The sequence below is a fragment of the Volvox carteri genome (genome assembly GCF_000143455.1).
Source record: "Volvox carteri f. nagariensis unplaced genomic scaffold VOLCAscaffold_19, whole genome shotgun sequence".
NCBI classification, from domain to species: domain Eukaryota; kingdom Viridiplantae; phylum Chlorophyta; class Chlorophyceae; order Chlamydomonadales; family Volvocaceae; genus Volvox; species Volvox carteri.
In genome coordinates, this window is record NW_003307562.1 from 1,115,903 (window position 1) to 1,133,998 (window position 18,096).

An 18,096-nucleotide genomic window follows, 5' to 3' on the forward strand; every position below is an offset into this window, starting at 1 on the left:
TGATTTTGGCTCTTACCATAACCATCATGCCCATAGAACCTGGAAAGCTCCCGCTCTAAGGTTATTGAAGAGATCATTGCTCTCATGGATCTGGGCCAGCGTTGGCAATAGCAGCAGTAGCGGCAGCACCTTGAGCCTGGCTGCCACCGGAAGTTGTAGCAGCAGTATCAGTGGCTGCCTTGCAAGGAGCAGTCGAGTTAGCAAAGATACTCCCCGTGCTGCAGGCAGTAGTAGCAGCAGCAAGGGCTGGGGCATTCGGATAGCTTCAGCGGAACTAGTGGATGCGGGAGGCATCAACGTGGACGGGTCAGGGCTACGCGGAGCTCGACAGGCCGTCTCCGGAACCAGTAGCAGAAACCCCTCAACCGCGTCAGCTGGCAGCAGCAGCAACAACGGGGGTGGGAGCAGAAATTCCGGCGGCGGCGGCGGCGCTACCGTGTGTTCGGACACCTGCCCGTTGGTAAGCGCTTACGGGGTAGTCCAGCCCCTTTTAAGTTGATGTTGATTTTTAAGATGTTGCCTTGCTCCTATCATGTTCAGGGATGCTGTTTTTGCCTTGTAATTGGGTCCAGAGGCCGAGATGCAGGGTGGTCCAGGACAGACATTGTGCAGCTGGTGGTGTGGCTGGGCTGACCTGGCGCTCAGTTAGGCAAACAGGGCATGTAGGCCTGTGGGCAAACCAGGGTGGTGGTTATTGTTTGCAATGACGTACTCGTGCGAAGCGTGTGGGAGTATAAAGCTTTGTGGACGCCGCTCTCTTTAAAGGCTTGAAAACTTATTAAGCCAAAGCCAGCCCGAGTGCGGAAGACTTAGTACGCCGCACCTCCACTTCTCTCAATCAACACCTCCCTCCGGTCAGTGGCGGCATGGCGACAATTTAGCAGCCTTCTCACGTAAGCCCCGCGTCGCTCCTTGAACCTCTCCCCCCAAGGACCTCCACTGGTCCTTTGGTAACCCCCACCAGCCCCTCCCCCCTCCTGCGAGTTCTGCGTCTGGTACACTCTTGCCCTGGCAACAGCTTCACTCGTTTGTGGTTCGTCTTTCCCCCCCCCCTCTTTGGTATATCGCGTTGGCGTCGGTCGGCTAGCCGGAATAGAATAGTCGGGTCGGTCGCGCGTTTTAGTTTTTTTTGGGGGTTGGGAGGAGCACTTGCATACCGACAGCCTTTCAGTATCAGCAAATCAGCCTTTTCTCCAGGCCAGCAACTTTAGGCCACCTTTACGACAGCACTATTTTACTCGCCGCCTTCACTACTACTTTTCTACACCTACTTCTTTACGGATTGGCTATACTATTCAGCTTTTTAATTCTGGCGGCTTAGGTAGATAGGATTTCCGACATCAACGTCACTTCGTCATCCCGAGGTCACAGTCGTCACAGTCGCCACGGACGCCTTTCGGTCAGTTTCTACGTTTGCTACTCTCTTGCCCTGGCAGCAGCTTCAATCGTGTGTGGTTCGTCTTTCCCCCTCCTGCGATATCTGGGTATCCTTGGTATCAGCTTCACTCGTCTGTGGTTCGTCTTTCCCTTCCCCTCTGCCTTCCAGAATTCCTCCCCCTCCGAAACCGCTGTAAACTGCAGGCGCGTAATGGCATATGCGAGGATGGCTCCAATATCTCTAAGCTACGACGCGAGGGGGGAGTGCAAGTGGCATGCGACTTTGGTACGGACTGCACGGATTGCGGGCCGTACAAAGGAATCATCTCCACATGGGGGTGAGTTGGGAAGTTTGGGACAGGACAAAACCCCGCAGAGGTTAGATCTCCGCCCAGGTCATCCTCATCCTCACGACCAACACCATTATCTCTACTTTTTCGCCACGACCATTTTTCACCAACAACATGATTGTGACTATTATGTAGGTGGCTTACTGTTTTCGTCCTGTCGCCCAGCCACCGCGCAGACGCCGCCTACAAATTTCCCCAGCATGTAAATTTCGTGGCGCTTACATAGACGCTTACATAGCCTGTACATCGCCTGTACAGTACAGTCCCCCATTTTACCGGACGACGGGAAATGGTTTATCCACTAACTTTTTAGTCGCAATAATTATCCACGGTTTTTTCCTTCTCCTTCTCGGCCTGCGCTTCAGTCAGTGGCAATGCTCCCACATTGCCGGGTCGCTCCAAATCCTGTATGGTGGGCTCTGCTCTGCTCTGCTTGCAGCCTGGCTTCACTACACCGTACAGTGCTCGCTCGTGTTGCATTTTCATGATATTCTCTTCCTCCGCCGCCGCTTTCCTCTGCTTTCCTGTTTTCCTAATCGTTTGGGCGGCGGTTACTGCAACGCCGGCGGAAAACACAGCACCAATGCGGGTTTTAAAGGGCCCATCGACTTCTTGCGGCGCCAGGGCGTCAAGGTGTACGCGCGTCGGGTAGCCTTCGAGCCGCGCTTCCTCTTTGCGTACACGGATCCCAAGGTACGGCATGCGGTACATTCTACGGGTTTTGACGTAGTCGTCATACTAGCATCTGCTGTGTGCTGTGGTGAAGGGAAGGGTCGGGGCAGGGAAGGAGCCATGCTCCTATGCCTGCGCCCTCGTACCGCGTCTCCCCGTGCCGCATACCTCCTCGTAGCTCCATACCCATTGTACCCATTAAGTTGTGGCAATAACGAACGTCGGGAACGAACGCCGGGGTCTGGGAAGGCTTTTGGGTCGATAGCGGCTTGGTTGCTTGCTATCTCGGCCCTCTGCAGTTAGTTCTGTTGTCAACGTATTCCCGTACAAGGGTTCCCCATCCTGTCATACCCCGCCTCCTCTTCACAGATCTTCGCGCCCATTCCTTACCTTATTATGCGTGTATGCTTGTATTCCAACCACCAAGTTTACGTCCTCATGCGGCAGACTTTCTGACGTTTCTTCACCTCAAATGCCGCCATGTCTCCTTCTCCCCCCCTTCCCATACCGCCTTGTTTCACTTGTGTGCCACCTTGCATGCATAAGCGATATGCCTTTTCCACGGTCCCGTGTGGTACGGCATTGCAGGAGGATCTGGACGTGTCAGACCAAATCGAGCGGGTCGGGTGCATGGAGCTGGGAATAGTGCAGGTGAGGGCAGGTTGTGTTAAGACCAGCAAAGCGCCGGACCCCAGCCGAGTCCTATTACTATGGTTACCATCCACTGGTATATGAGTGTCGGTCATTTCCAACAGGTTGGCTTTATCTTTCATGAATATTGCGCCGTTCGGGTTTTCGCTCGGGGCTTTCTTTCGAGGGGGTTGGAATGACCTTACTTGCATTGGATGCGGAGGAGGGACAGGAAAATTGGTGGCGGAAGAGGGGCGCGATCAGTCTCTGAAAACAAGAGGAGTGGAAACACAGCGCGAGAGAGGCAGGGAGGGAGGGAGAGCTGGGGATGAAGGAAGAGCTGGGGATTCCCCAGACATGGTCCCCTCACTCCCTCTATAGCCCCCCTTAATATACCTATACCGACCGCGTACACGTGTACTGTACCCGTACGGGACCTCGTACACCTCGTACACTGACGCTGAGAAGAAGTGCAAACTTAGCATCAGCAGCAGCAGCACCACCACCACGCCAGACGGCACCGCACCTCGCCGCGCCGTGCAGATTTTCCACGAGGTTCTATCACAGCGCTGCGCGCCGTTCCGACCGCCGGCAATGGCGGGAACGGGAGCGGCTCCAAGCGGTGCTTTGGCGCCCCTGGTGGTCGACGTGGGCGCCAACTTTGGCTTCTTTTCAGTGTACGCGGCGATGATGGGCTGCAGGTAAAGCGGGGAGGCCATGCGGCTCCGGGGGTATCATCCTGCAAAAGAAAGTGTTTAGCGTCTAGCCCTGCAAAAAATGCTAGAACGTGGTGGGGGGTACTCCACCACACGGTGCGGGAATCATGCCGTTCGGCACACGGCATCGTTGTGAGTGACTGCACTAGGTACCAGTCTTAAGGAGCGCGTGGGTTTTCAGTCGCGAGGAGGAAGGACACGCCGTCGGATGCAACGTGGTCAAGACCCGAGGTAGACGGGTTGCGGGGTGTCGGGAATAGCTGCGCAATGAACAGAACACAACGCATGCAAGTTTAACGGTTTTTGACGGATGCGTGTGTCCTCTCTCTCTCTCTCCCCCCCCAACACACACAGACACGCATCCGCATGTGCGTGCATTACAACTATGAAAGATTTGTACAACATCATACGACATGGTACTGGAATTGACTGATGAACCAGTCGTATTGCCCATCTTCAGGGTCGTTGCCGTGGAGCCTGTCCCTCGCTTCCTAGCCTTCCTGCACTGGAGCTTAGCAGCGAACGGGCTGAGGGCGGTCAGCGTTCCCGCCGGCTCCGACACCGCCCAGGTCCCGTTTCCCATTCCCGGTCTTCACCCATCTGCCACCGGCGGCGGCAACGGCGGCGGCGGCGGCGGCGCAAGTGCGGTGGTGGTGGTGGAGCGTGTCGTGTCGACCGTGTCTGGAGAGAATGTGACTATGACAGCACCACGAAGGTGAGGAGGGTGGGGTAGGACGAGGCGTGGAGGATAATAGGCGGAGGGGAAGGGGGGGATGTGACGAAAAGCTACGCGATAGATGGACGTTACCACGAAGGGTTTGGGTTTTAGGGCTTTATGTTTTGGGACATGATATTAAATTATATGTATTAAAAGTACATATTATGATTCAAGTATGGTAACTTGTGAAGGGGAAGGAGAGGACGGTAGCGGGAAAATAGGGAACCCTTTAGTGAGAATGGAGGGAAAATAGTAGTACCAATATTTTTACCACATTTATTGCCGGCAGAGATCTGTGGGGTAGGAACGGGTGTAAAAATCCTGTAGGTGGGTTGGGAAAAGGTTTGTGAAACACGGTCTGTCGTGTCGTGTCTGTTCCTTGGGAGCGAAAAAAGGGTGTGGGCCACTGTCACAACACACGGTTGTATTCCTGCGTATGTATTCAACCAGTACCCAGCCACCGCGCCCCTTCCGCCCCGTCACTCTTTCTGCCCCGTGTATCTCTACGGTAGGGGCGTCTGGGGGACGGCCAGCGTTGCCGGCACCGCCAATAACATAGACCAGGTGCGGTTCTGGGCCAGTCTAACGTAGTTGGGTGAGGGCCAGCAGCGGACCTGGACTTGGGACTAGACAGGGCAGGCGGGGCAAGTAGGCGACTGTAATCACGGACAAGACTGCCCAATGCCGAGAAAGTGTGAGAAAAAACGACAACCTGAATGCGGTAGAACCCTAAAACCCTAAGATTGTTGGTTTGTTAGTTGGTTGCACGGCGTGTTGGAGTTTTATGACTCGAGAGGAAACGTAAGCTACCGCAACACACGGAGATAAAAGAAGTGGAGGATTCCGGAGTGACAGCACGCATGTCATGGAAGATCTAACCGTTTGACGCAATTCACCTGCAATGCCGTACTTATGCATTTGATGTTGCTGTACCTATGCCGTACAGGATCTGGAGACAATTGCTGTCGAGTCTGCAGGGCTGGACGAGATCGTGGGATCGGAGCAGGTGTTGCTATTAAAGGTGAGGTTGCAGAGATGGGTTTCGTTTACTGCCCTTCCGTACTTTTGCTGTACATTGGCACCGTACGCACGGCGGCAATCGAGGGTGTCGCTGCACAGGCAAGGTTCCTTGGACCTTAGTGCCTTAACTGCCCCCAGCCATTCACTGTCCCTTGTTTTTACGCAAGCTCATGTCTGCGTTTTGTGTACCCCCCCCCGCCCTCCTCCCCTAACCCATGGCTCCCCACGGCCCCACTTCACGCTGTTTCTCAGATCTAACCCTCATCCGTATTGCGCCGTGCCGCATGCTTGCTCCTGTGTCGTACACGCACCGTACCGCATGGAACGGCATGTCGTACGACACGTACGCAGGTTGATGTGGAAGGTTATGAGCCAGTGGTGTTTCGCTCGGGCGAGCAGCTACTGTCTGACCAACGCGTGGAGCACATCGTCTTGGAATACTCGCCGGGTGGGTTTCGATCGTGTGGATTTCGGGGGTCGAAGCCGAACGCGAATGCGTGCGGATGCTGCGTTGGGTGGGAGAGGATGGCGCAGGCTGGATGTGGGTTACGCAACCCATACATTTTCCGTCGTTCGGCGTCTGCTTTAGGCATCGTATTCGTCGGGTCGCGTCATGATTCGCTTGTCTGTTGCCTAAAGCCGTACGTCCTCTCACAAACGCATCCAGGCATGCCTGAGACCCTGGACCAAGTCTTCCCAGCGATGGGCGGCAAGGTACGTCCCGTACTCCCGCTGCGGATACGCATTTGGGTCATATCGGCTGGTCTGGTCTGTGCTAATTTCTGGGTGTCAATTTGTTTGTTTGTGTGTGTACGCGTGTGTTCGCGCGAGCGGGCGTGCGTGTGTGTATACGTTGTTAAACACATGACATGGTCAGGGGTTGCGTGACCCCGTGCCAAGCTGACCTGTCCATGCAAGCCGTAAGGGGATCCAAGCTCATCGCCAACGAGCTTCACTGTGGAAGACGTTACATTGCAACTTTGGGAGGATGTACGTTGTTAAGGACGCCTGGTGTGGAGCGTTGTGCATCATTCGGTGGGCCGCTGCTGCTGCTGCTGCTGCCGTTGCTGCTGCTGCTGCTACAGGCGCCCGTGGGTACGGAGGATCCTCCCAAGATGCTGCTCGACATTCTTGGCAAGGGTTATTCTGTCGTACATCTGCCGGACAACTTTGCAAAGAGCGGTACGTGAGCTGCCGCCGACTCCATCAGGCACTGTACTCGGGGGGTTACACTGCCCTGGGGCCAGGAGGAGGAGGTTATCTGCATGTGCCTACGTGGCGACATGCATGTCTTCATAATCTGAACCGCGTGTGTATTTGTGTAACTGCACACAGCTGCGTTTGCGTGTGTTTGTGCAACGATTCTAAATCCCGCTGAAACACACCCCCGGGCCCCCGCTTTAGCCGTACCCTACTCTACTGTTCTTTGGGAACCCGTGAGATTGCGCGCTCGCGTGTAGGTAGGTCTTGCCTCGGTTCTGCTGTGTTGTTTGTTTTCTCAGGTCGCACCGCATTCCCCACCCGATCCCATCCCGCGACGTGAAGGCTTTTTGCCGCAGCTCCAGGATCCCCTTCCGGAGTTCCAAGAAGTCACGGCACGCAGCGTGTTGTACGACATTGCTGACTTGGCATGGTTTCGGAACTTCTCGGGATCGGGAGACAGCTGCCCCTGGCCTTCGGAACTACGAGCGGTCAACGAGGGCGCGTGGGGCGGTAGCAGGTGGGTGGCTGGGAAGGATGTAGGTTGTAGGGGACGGCTGGATGACTGGGAAGGGGATGGATAGGTTACCAGGATACATAGGGTGAGTTAAGCAGTGGGAATCGAGCAGGATAGCCATGCAGCGACGGACATCATGGAAGTGTTTTAGAGAACCCCCTGCACAAGGGTCGGACTTTGTCCCCTAAGTTAAACAGGTAAGTTAAACAGGACCAAGAAGACAAAACAGAAGACAAACAATGGGAAGGGAGAGTCATGCCCTGCGGCCTCGTCGCCCTGCGGCCTCATCGCCGAGGCGTCCCGCTTCGGGTCCCGTTTCCGACAACCAACATTTAACGTCCAACCGCCAACTACGTAACACCCCCGTGCCTGTCTGCAGATGTTTGAGAGCCCCCGAAGACTCCCATCCCAAGGTGAAGTGGTGCGGAGTGGTTCGGCAGGGGCAGTTTCCGCTTTCAAGCCAGTACGGCAGGGCATTGCCCGGTTAGCAGGGTTAGATACGGCGTTGGGTTGTGATTGTGACGGTCTGTGTGCCGTACGCGGCATGATCTAGCGCCGCGTTGTGCAGGTCGGTATTGTATTGAGCGTGTTTTTTGTTTTGAGCCCGAAGTTGGGCGTTAGGTGACAGAACTTCTTTGGGGTGCTGGGGTGAGTCTCTGGGGCCGGCGACGGAGGCTACACTCACCGCTGCCACCGCCACTGCTGCGTTTCTTGCTGCTGCGGCTACTGGCTGCTGCTGTTGTTGCTGACCGAGATCTGGACTTCCGCTCCTGTCGCGGTATGGGTCTGGATGGACACTCGCACACTCATATACATGCACACGCACGTTTATTATAGGGCTTGCGAGTGGCGCTGGCGTACAACACCAACCTGTGGGCAGCACGCAACCGCTCCGACATCAAGATTAGCGGAACGGTGGGTCTGTTTGGACCCGACCAGGACGAGACCCGGAGCTGGTCGTCACAGCGCTATCCCGAGACGGTGGGTTTGTTAGGTCTGTAGGGCATTAGAAGGAAGCTGGGGCTTCGGACAGGTAGCCGGGACTGGAAATGGATTGTGGATTGCGGAAGATAACCGCTGGGGACCGGCTGCACGCACCGCTTCAACTGATGTCACCTCGTATCTCGTACACGGTACGACGATGTGTCTATTCATCGTGCGTGCGTTTCTTAACTCCCGCGGCGCCACATCCAGGGAGTGGGCAACCGCGCCTGTCCCTACCTCCCAGCATCCATGATGGTGCGCAGTCGCTGCCGCTGCCTCAAGCCCGACTTGTGCGGCCGAGAAGAGGAGGTGCTGCTGAAGGCACTGGCGGAGGGGCGCTTGCCGCGGCCGCCACCTCCACCGTCGTCATCATGAGGTCGGGTGCTATCCCAGTGCTGAGGGGCCGTGGTCGCCTACTCCTACGGCCAATTCGAGAACTCCCCTTTTACCTCCCTCCCCCCTGGTCCTTCTTGTTTGAGCACATACTCTGCCGGACTGCAGAAACGATGTTAATGGTATACGCGTCTGGTATACGCGTACGGCTTGGTCTCCGCCTGGCTGTACGCAATGGGGTCCAAGCATGCACTAAGGGCATCGCCTTCTGCTGGACCCTCTCGCTAGCTCCCTGCAGCGGGACGCTTCGGTAAAGCCTGCCGGCACGGGGAAGGACGGGGAAGGAATTTTTGAAAGACGAGGGCCGTAGGAGAGGGTTGACCTGCTTGCATGCAAGGGCGGCACGCGAAGCACGGTCTTGGCACGGTCACGATTCTGACGCTTCCAAACCAAAGCTGCGTATGTGTTATTGAACTCCAGGTTGTACGTGTATTATCGGTGTAGTAGAGGGATGTCAATCATTGATTAAGGAGGCGACCAGGATGTGGAGTGGCCGCAAGACCATGTGTTGGTTACACTTCGGACCTCCTCTACCTTGCTTAAGAGTTAGCACACCATACTTCCGCGCTGCCAAGACCGACATGGAGCTTAGGAAGAGGTGGATGGTGGGGTGAGGTGGGGTAATGAGCAGGTAATGGTCTCCGGGGGCCTTGTCGCAACGTAGTAACTTGCAAGAGCTACATGCGCCTTTCTTGACATTCTTTTCGTTTCGTTTCTTCTTTCGCTCTGCCGCCGCGTGAGAACGGCCGGCATTTTTCACTCTTTTCTACTAGGACATTCTTTTGTTCTGCCCTTTCCCAAGTGCTTGGAAAAAGGCCCTGGAACACACTCTTTCCTCCTTGTGCATCGCCCAGCTACCTGTTTTAGGTGTGTTGGGCGGGAAAACCTACTACCCCAGGTGCGTGAACGTGTTTTCGTATTGTGTCTACTTGCGTACGCCTATGCGTATGCCTGTGCATTTTGGCATGGGGAAGGGTGACTTAGGGTTTTCTTGGACCAGTTCATTTTACCGGAGCAAGCGACTATGCATATGAGCATGCATGCATGCCACTGACAAATACCACTACCACTCCGGGGTCGAGTGCTTGCACGAACCTGAAGCGGAGGGAGCATGAGGACGGGGTTCGGAGAGGGGCGGCGAGGATCCAAGTAGGGGAGAGGGCAGGGGCGGCGGGAGGGAGGGTGATGAGGGGAACTGTCAGTTAATGGAAGCGAGCGGTTATCGTCAGCGAGGCATGTGCAGGTTGCGCTTTTGGGAGACTGGTGAGATGCTGTACAGGCTGTACGACACAGCTATGGCGTTGCCTGAATTGCATGCATGGGAGGTACCGAACTACGTGTGGTAGGCGTAGATTGGTGCGGGGAGGGGACGGACGGGCCCCTCCAGTACGCACATGCCAGGGGCATGGTCGCCGTTGTTGGTTCATTGGGGTTTCTCTGTGTCAAGGGATATATCTAAGGGTTATACTTTTCATGGTGCGGCTTTGTTGCATGGGAAGGCGGAACTCACTCATGTTTCTTGCCTCTGCCTTCCGCAAAGAACACATGTCAACTTTACAAACACATGTTCGTACGAAGCCAAATGGTACAGCTCATGATAGGTTCATGGTGGTGATGAAGGTACGCTGCGATGTAAAGGGTCGATAAGAAATATCGGCGTGAGTTCTGATGCCCTGCTTTTGTATTGCCGTGTTGACATTAACCAATCCCCGTTTGGTGGGTGATTAGCGTGCTGAGGCGTACACTCGCAGGTTTTGTGTGGGAAAGGCACGCAGCTATGACCAGACAAACCGTCCTATCTAGCTATGTCCCGGCATAGCATGCACCGACGAATTTTTCTAGCCAATCCAGCTGTAACAGGAGTTCAGTTTTTAAGCCATTCAGGGTCCTCGGATAAGGAAAGGCTCTCGCCATGGTGTCCAAACCATAACCATGAATACCCAAGATGCGTACTGTTGGGATGTAGTCGGGATGTGTACTGTTGGGATGAGGGGTTGTCATACTGTGAGCGGGTTTTTTGGCTTGGGGCTATGTTAGGACGTGGTGAATCGTTCTGGATGCGGGTCAGTTTCCTCGTACGTGTCCGTCTTTCGTTCCATCAGCGCCTAGTAGGGAATATGGAGTGCATTTTTGCAGGATGACAAGCGCTATGCGGCGAGCTACATTTCATCCGTTGTGCGGAGAGGAGCAGTGCTGTCTTATTGCATGTCCCAAGGGTCCGGCAGGCCGGAGAATTGAATATGTTTCTCCCTGCTTTTACATACGGGGCGCATTTTTCGCGCACTTCTTATAATGCGTGTTCGAAATGTGACAGGCCTTTAACATCTGCGAAAGATTATCGCGTCCTCATCTCAAAGGTCAGTACGTGCTGCACCCCCAAGCGTGGAGTTTGCCTAAAAAACTAATCCTTTCTTTAAAGATTTGATTACAAACTTCACTTTTGCAGGATACTGGTGCAGAAGCGTTGTGCCTGCTTGCTGGTCACAATGCAGCGACTGGTTGCCTCATGTTCCTCGGCAACATCTGCGTCGGGGAGAGCGCCCGCCTGCATATACAGTCGACATCAATTAGGGAGATGGGCCGGTCTGCCGATGCCCTGCCCATCAACAAGGCCTCGCAGCCGAGTGCTTGTTCCTCCTGTTGAGATGGGTCGACGCTCCGCAAAAATTGCCTTGCGGAAGGTATAATAAGATCGGTTTTTGATCGCGGCTCCTTAAAACTTTTAGGCACGCATGCAGCATAACGCGCATCACTGTGCCGCCAGGGCAAGTCGGACGCTAAGAAGGCCAAGATCTACGGTCGCGTGGGCAAGAAAATTATTCAATTGTGGGTATTGATGTAATTAGCTGAAACTCGTACGCATTCGGGTTTGGCTGCTGAGTGGAGACATGGTAGTGGCTGATTGGCTGTTCGACGGTTCGGCAATTTCCACAGGGCCAAGGCCGGTGGTGCCGACCCCGTCATGAACGCGGCGCTGGATACTCTACTCCGCCAAGCGAAGGATTTAGGCGTCCCAAAGGATATTGTGGAGCGCAACTTGAAGCGCGCCACAGATTCAAAGCAGGGCGATTACCAGGTCAGTTTCTGCAGCGATCAAGCTTTTACCCCTCTGACCGAGCCGGCTTAGGACACCTGTGGTTGAACAAGCCCAACCTGTCATCCTACTGACCAGGATTATGATGGTTATGATCGGTGCAACCAGCTAACCGGGACGTCAATGAAGGGGATGGGGTTGCAAGGGTGAACTGGGGGATCGCGCACATGACAGCATCTCCAGTCACCGTAACACAACAGGATAGCCCTAACCCAAATTAGTTTGACCGAATGGCACGAGCCCCGATCAGTTACATGCTGAATATGGGTTATGCCAAAAAAACGCAGCAGCATCCTATCCTACCCTCCTTTCCCTTTCCTTCCCCAAAGCATGGCTCGTTTCGTCCTGCTTGCCTAATGGCGAACAGGAAGTGACGTACGAGGCGTACGGTCCTGGCGGTACAGGCCTCATTATCTTCTGTGTGACGGACAACCTGAACCGTACGGCAAGCGAGGTCAAACCCACCGTCATCAAGTCGGGTGCTAAGGTGAGTGCTGCTGCTGCAGCTACGGCTGCTGTACGGCAACTGCTTCATCCCCCTTTCCCTGCTCCCTGTTCTAGACTTCACCCAGCCCAGAGTCCACTGTGCGTGGCTTTACCTGTGCGACACCACGTATCCCTCGCGCATTTTTTATGTGACCCTGCAGCGTCGAAGATGTATGGTACACTGCCTGCAAGCTATGTACTACGACACGGCTTGCTTCTTTGATGATCATGTCATTCCACAGTCCCTCCCGTTTCGGGCCCCGCCTTCCTGACAGGTCGCCGAGCCCGGCTCTGTGATGTTCAACTTCTCTCGTTGTGGCATGATCGTTGTGGACGGAACTACGGAAGACGCGGTGTTTGAGGCGGCCATGGAGGCGGGTGCGGACGACGTGGAGCCGGTGCCTCCCGAGGAGGACGGACAGCCGAGCACCAGCTACAAGGCAAGTTGGGGAAAAGGGGAGGATGCGAGGAGCGAGGAAGCGGAAACTTGCTGGAGTGGGAAGGGAACGGAGTGGAGGGGTTGTGGTCGGGGGAGCGGAGGGAGGTGCGAGGAACGATAGGGGAAGGCAGAGGGGGGGAGATGAGGAGGAGAGCATGCAGAGGACGGGAGAGGAGAGCGGCAACAGGAGGAGAGTGGAGGCCGATGCTAGGAGCTTGGTCGGTGACGGGAAGGGGGTGATGAGAAAGAGGAAGGCTGGGCAATGGCATCGACATGGCGCCGGACCTGTTTTAAAAACTTCCAGGGATGCTCTCGGGTCGCTCTGCTTTTGCCGCCGTACGGCGGCACACGGTGCTGCTTCGTGTGAAGCATTCCTATCAAACCAATGCCTCTCTTCGACAGGAAGTGCCACATGTATGCTATGATGCGTTGGGGGGCCCCCCATTCGCGCCACCTTTAAAAACCCCAATTTGGGCTACACCCACCCATTCCCGCCAAGTCCTTCCTGTGGGTTAGATGCCTGTTGCACTTTTCGTTCTTAGCCAGCCAACACCAATACCAACCACCACACTATCCCCACCTCGCCCTGCTGGACTTCATTCTGCCCTTCAAGAATGTTTCCGTAGCACGGATAATTGGGGGTCATTATTCCTCTCTATCGCACTCGTTCTGTTCTCCATTATGTCGTAAGAATACCGTGTTTTCCGTATTCCGTTAAATCGCGTCTTCCCTACCCGGGCCAAACTTGCCACTGCCGCCCCTGGCTCCCACATGTCAGGTGTTCGTGCCGGTTGAGGCTTTCGCGGCCGCCAAGGCGACGTTGCGGCAATTGGGTTTCTCCGTGAACGAGGAGGACAGCGACCTGGTGTACAAGGCGGCAGCGCCTGTGGAGGTGAACAGAGAGGGGGGAAGGAGCGCGAGGGTGCGGGTGCGGGTGCGCGCGGGAAACTGACAAACGGGAGTAGGGCCTGGTGCTTGCAGGTAAGGGAGGACATAGTCGCAAGGGATTGCGTGCGTTGAGGGGAAAGGCGGGAATGGGTTGGGGGCATCCTGCTCTGGACCCATAACTCCCCCGGCTGCTTGCTGGAATTCGAGCTCGGTAGCCTCGGCTGCCCCCGGCCTGTTGGGCAACTGATCCGGCAATACGTTTAACGCATATTCTTTCTGCAAATTAAGGGGTTATCAATTTGAATTCAAAATTTAAGGATATGATTCAAATAATAGTGTTACAAAATCGCGAACTGCAAATGCCCCACCTCTGTCAGGTGGACGACGAGGCGTTCAGTCGGTGTGAGGCGCTCATGGAGAAGCTTCTGGAGTTGGACGACGTGGACAGCGTTTTCACGAATTGTGACGGCCTGGTGGCGTGAGAATGTGTGTATGTATGTGTCACTATCTCGGGGCCGTACTACACCATAACGGAGAAATGCGGATGCAGGGCGGGAACGGTTGACTGTTGGGGATGTTCAGTCGCCCCATACCCTAGCACCTTCCCGACTCCGGATGTTTTGCGCGCTCACGCAGTCTCGTCCATGGCGCCGTACCTAAGTTGCCGTACCTAGCTCACCACATTTTGTTTGGTGCATGTTCAGACGAGAGCTGGTACGTGAGCTGGCCTATGCGGTGCGGGGTGCGGTGCTGCACAGTGCCGTACGGCACGGGCCTATGCGTGCATGTGTTTACAGAAACGAGCCGCGGCGTGTGCGTGTGAGCGTGTGGCCTAGCAAGCTGTCGAGTGTTTCACGCTGGGTAGTGTGCTTAGGGTGCGCTATCCACACGTGTGTGTGGAGACTTGGTAAATATTAGCCCAGATCGCTTCCAATTTCTGCCCTGAAGCGGACGGTGCTTTCGTCATTCGTTAGGTCGTTAGTCCTGGTTGGTGGTTCTCCTCGGGTGGAGGATAGCTTTGGTGGAGGCCCAACCACGGGATAGCAGCTAGCAAAAAGGGAAACGGGAGCCCCGCCGAGTGGATTTTTGCGCACGCACGTGCACGGCTTTTGGCGTAGGTGCGGGTCAGATCTGAGGACAGTCAGAGGGGCGCAAGGAGAGAGAGCGGGAGGTTCTCCGTGCAGGCAGGGGGAAATACATGCTGCTGGAGACGCCGTCCTGACTGAGGGGGTTGCGTGTGCGGTGGTTGGTGTGATGCGCTGTGCTGTTGGTATGTCGTGTAGGGGAACGAAGGGACGACTGCTTACCGCTTATGTGCAGGTTAAACGAGGAGGACTAATGGGTGTATGGATGGTAAGTTTAAATAGTTAAGAGTAGCCTGCGTTTCATTGGACATACATTTCATGGGCGAGGACTGGGGCCGGAGAGTGGGCATAACAGAGAACGAATATTAGGTGCGACGGTATGCCAAAACCGCCCCGAAGCACCAACCAAGGATGAAGCTGCTTTAATGTCCAGCGTAAAGTTAGAGCCTCAGGTAAATCCAGTGTTGATTGACATCAGAATTAAAACCACTGGCTTGGCGACAATTTGAACACTCTAAAAACTCTAAAACCCTAAAGTGATCGACACATATACCAGGAAATGGTGGAAGCAATAATAGGACCCGGGAGGGGTACGGCCCTTAGCTGTGTTTTACAGGTTATAAGCCCTGTCTAAGTTCGCAGGATCGGAGCCATGGACCCTGCCAGTACGTCGCTGGTGTCAGGCTGGATTCCGAGGGGGTCTGGGCATGCAACACTAATTAATTTCATAACGCCAGTTCTCATACGTCACACAAGGGCCGGGACAATATGGCCTCTTGGTGTGCCGGATAGACTTCAAGAAAGCTTTTAAAGGGGTGGACTGCAACTTTCTGTGGGCGCCGCTGAGAGAAGGTGGGGTGTCGGGCGAAATGCTATTAGAAGTAATTCAGCGCTGCTATGGCAAGGTGAAAAAATTACGTGTGAAGGCCAACAGCAGACGGACCTTTGCTAGCAGTATTACAAAGCTAGCAGTATTACAAAGCTTGTAAATCATAAATCTATTGTAAAATCCTTGCTTCTTGCAAGTTATTCGTTGGTTTTTAACAAAATTTATATTCAGAATTCTAATGGTGGAAATCTTACTTAAAATATTATAGCCAATATACTCATCAGTAATTTAACTTTGATTGTTATATCAAATGATGCTAACGATCCTAGATCTATATCTGTTTCGGGAAGCCTTCTGAGTCAGAGCAGGGGGTAAACCAGGGCTGCCCGTTGAGCCCTGTCCTATTTGGCATGGTTAATGAGAAATGATCGGAGATTCGGTCAAGCGCATAATCCCACGATAGGTAGTCGGGGATACCCCAGGTTCATATGATCTTCATGTTTGTTAAGTGCATGATGCACTTAGCAGAGATGCAGAGGGTCTGGCTTTCGCAGGCCAGCCCCTCCAGCTCAAGGAACGCGCGAAATACCTTGAGCTTTGCTATGGATCCGGGCTCGCTTTTGACTCCTGCCGCATGAATCAGAAACGGCCTTCGGCTCGTATGGTAGTTTTACAGGTATGGGGGTCACGCAACACCAACCATGTATAACACACATACATACAGAAACGAATCCCCTTCAGATCCCAGCTGCCGACATTATGCTGCAGCGCTGTAAGGCCCAACTCCGACCGATCCTGTCGTACGTTACAGAGGTGCTAGGTCCAGACGCTATCTGGGAGGTACTTGCGACAACGGGCAGGCGACGGGCGACGGAATGGCTGAGATGGTGCCAGCGGTGAGGGTCAGGACCACCGAGTGGAGAGGGTGCGGCAAGGTGGGGAATATGGGTCAGAAGTTCGCGAAGGATCGCGGAACGTTTTAGAGATCTAAGGCGGATCCAGTGGTAGATGTGCACAAACTTATCCTCAGGGAGTTTGCTTTGTTGGTGCAAAGCTCCACCTCCCAATAGGCAAACTTTCGCAGAAACGTCGCAGCTACCGCTGCACTATTTTGGGGCACAACTGGTTTTCGGTTTAGGAACCAATTCAGTAAGCAGACCGCAACACTTGCGCGGACGATTGACGCATGGCTTGAAGCAGGGCGACCGCATGAGTGCTCGGAATCTCCCGTTACCTTGGCTTTGTCTACAGGCCGCACTTACACTAGGGAGATACGTTACGACCAAGTGCTGATGGAATGTCCTGCTTAGGAGCCGAACCGCTGAGGCAAGCAGTTGGTTTCCCCTTCCACTTGGATTGCCTAGGAAGGACAGTTGGAGCGATTTGTGCGCTTTCCAGTGATCAAGTTCGAGTTCTGCGGAGATGTCTCCCTTTATGCTCCTGTTGTTGTCGGGATCCAGGAGCGCTTAGCAAGTGAAGACGTTACAGCTCCTGGATCTGATCGGATCTTTGTGTGTGTGTGTGTTACATGGTTGGGGGGTGCGTGACCCCATACCTGTAAGACTACCCATACGAGCCGAAGGCCCAAGGGCAATACTACAACGCCTAAAAGCCACGGAGAAAAGGAAAAAAAACACCGCACATCAGCCCAGACTAGCGTCCAAAGGGGGTAATTGAGTTTCGGTGAGCCCACATACGTTCCAACATCCTCGCCAGGCGTGCGGGTTCCCATTGCATGGCCTCCAACATACTCTGTTGATGATCGAATCCCTCTTCAGCACGAATATCATTATAGGCTGGGCATTCCAATTACACGTGTTTTTCATCCTCAATTCGGCTATTAGGACCACAACAGTGGCAAAACCGCTGCCCCCTGGGAACATGGTACTTGCCCCTTCGTGCTCTGTTCGCCTCCAAAGCCCAGCAACATAAACGAAACCGCATTAGCTTACGATGTGCTAAACGAGGAATGAAAACATTAGCATGTGTTGGCCACATGACGGCTGCGGCTCCCGAAAAGGGCAGCCCCATCCAGTGCTTATACTTCGCCATTTGCACTCCCGGTTGCTTCCCATCTGATGGGTACTCCTCTGGCAAGACAGTCAGACGCGTATGGTCCCAGCCGCTCATCAAACGCTCTCTTAGTGCCGTTATTATCGCTCCTTCTGGTAGAGGTCTACTCAACAACCAGTCAACACGCTCCTTTACCCCCACGACTTCTTGCGGTATTCCGCTCCAAATGTTGCACTCCAAGAAGGAAAACAGTCGTAACATTGAGATTCCCCAACCCTCCCATTCCGGGTTGGTCAGGGCATCGGTTATCTCCTGCCGTAAAACTGCATGAGCAATGGATCCCACTTGCTTTTGAAGGCGGTTCCAGAAACGGAGAATCTGCTTCACCATGTAATATTGTAAGGGGAGTTCAGCCAGCTCCGCGTACAACAGCCTGTGGGATGGCCGTGCCGTCCCCACTACCTGCCTCATGAATAAAATCTGCAGCTGGACTGCACTATCCTTCAAACAGGCTTCGAACATGCCCTCCGCAAGGTTGGCTTTATCCCGCCGCCTTCCCGCCCTGTCCACGACCTCTGCCAGCGCAAAAGGGCCCCACGCCTGGCAGCCATACAACAGAATTGCTCGGACTTGGGTTGCAAAACACCGCATTCGCACATCGGGGGCAAACAGCTTCATTTTGTCC

General features: G+C 54.5%; 1 protein-coding gene across 1 annotated transcript; it reads left to right on the forward strand.

The window, feature by feature from the left end:
• Window positions 1-1,216: 1,216 nt before the first annotated feature.
• VOLCADRAFT_120889 (uncharacterized protein) lies at window positions 1,217-14,856 on the forward strand. The gene is made up of 24 exons (XM_002950499.1): window positions 1,217-1,399; window positions 1,582-1,715; window positions 2,306-2,420; window positions 2,988-3,050; window positions 3,573-3,730; window positions 4,206-4,281; window positions 4,315-4,460; window positions 4,976-5,027; window positions 5,410-5,484; window positions 5,835-5,931; window positions 6,151-6,197; window positions 6,569-6,665; window positions 7,029-7,203; window positions 7,580-7,613; window positions 8,140-8,181; window positions 8,395-8,493; window positions 9,432-9,475; window positions 10,892-10,934; window positions 11,342-11,403; window positions 11,512-11,653; window positions 12,039-12,158; window positions 12,433-12,597; window positions 13,375-13,488; window positions 13,862-14,856. Exons 4-24 carry the CDS (start codon window positions 3,030-3,032, stop codon window positions 13,964-13,966), a joined length of 1,914 nt encoding a protein of 637 aa, XP_002950545.1. The 5' UTR covers window positions 1,217-1,399; window positions 1,582-1,715; window positions 2,306-2,420; window positions 2,988-3,029; the 3' UTR covers window positions 13,967-14,856.
• Window positions 14,857-18,096: the final 3,240 nt, after the last annotated feature.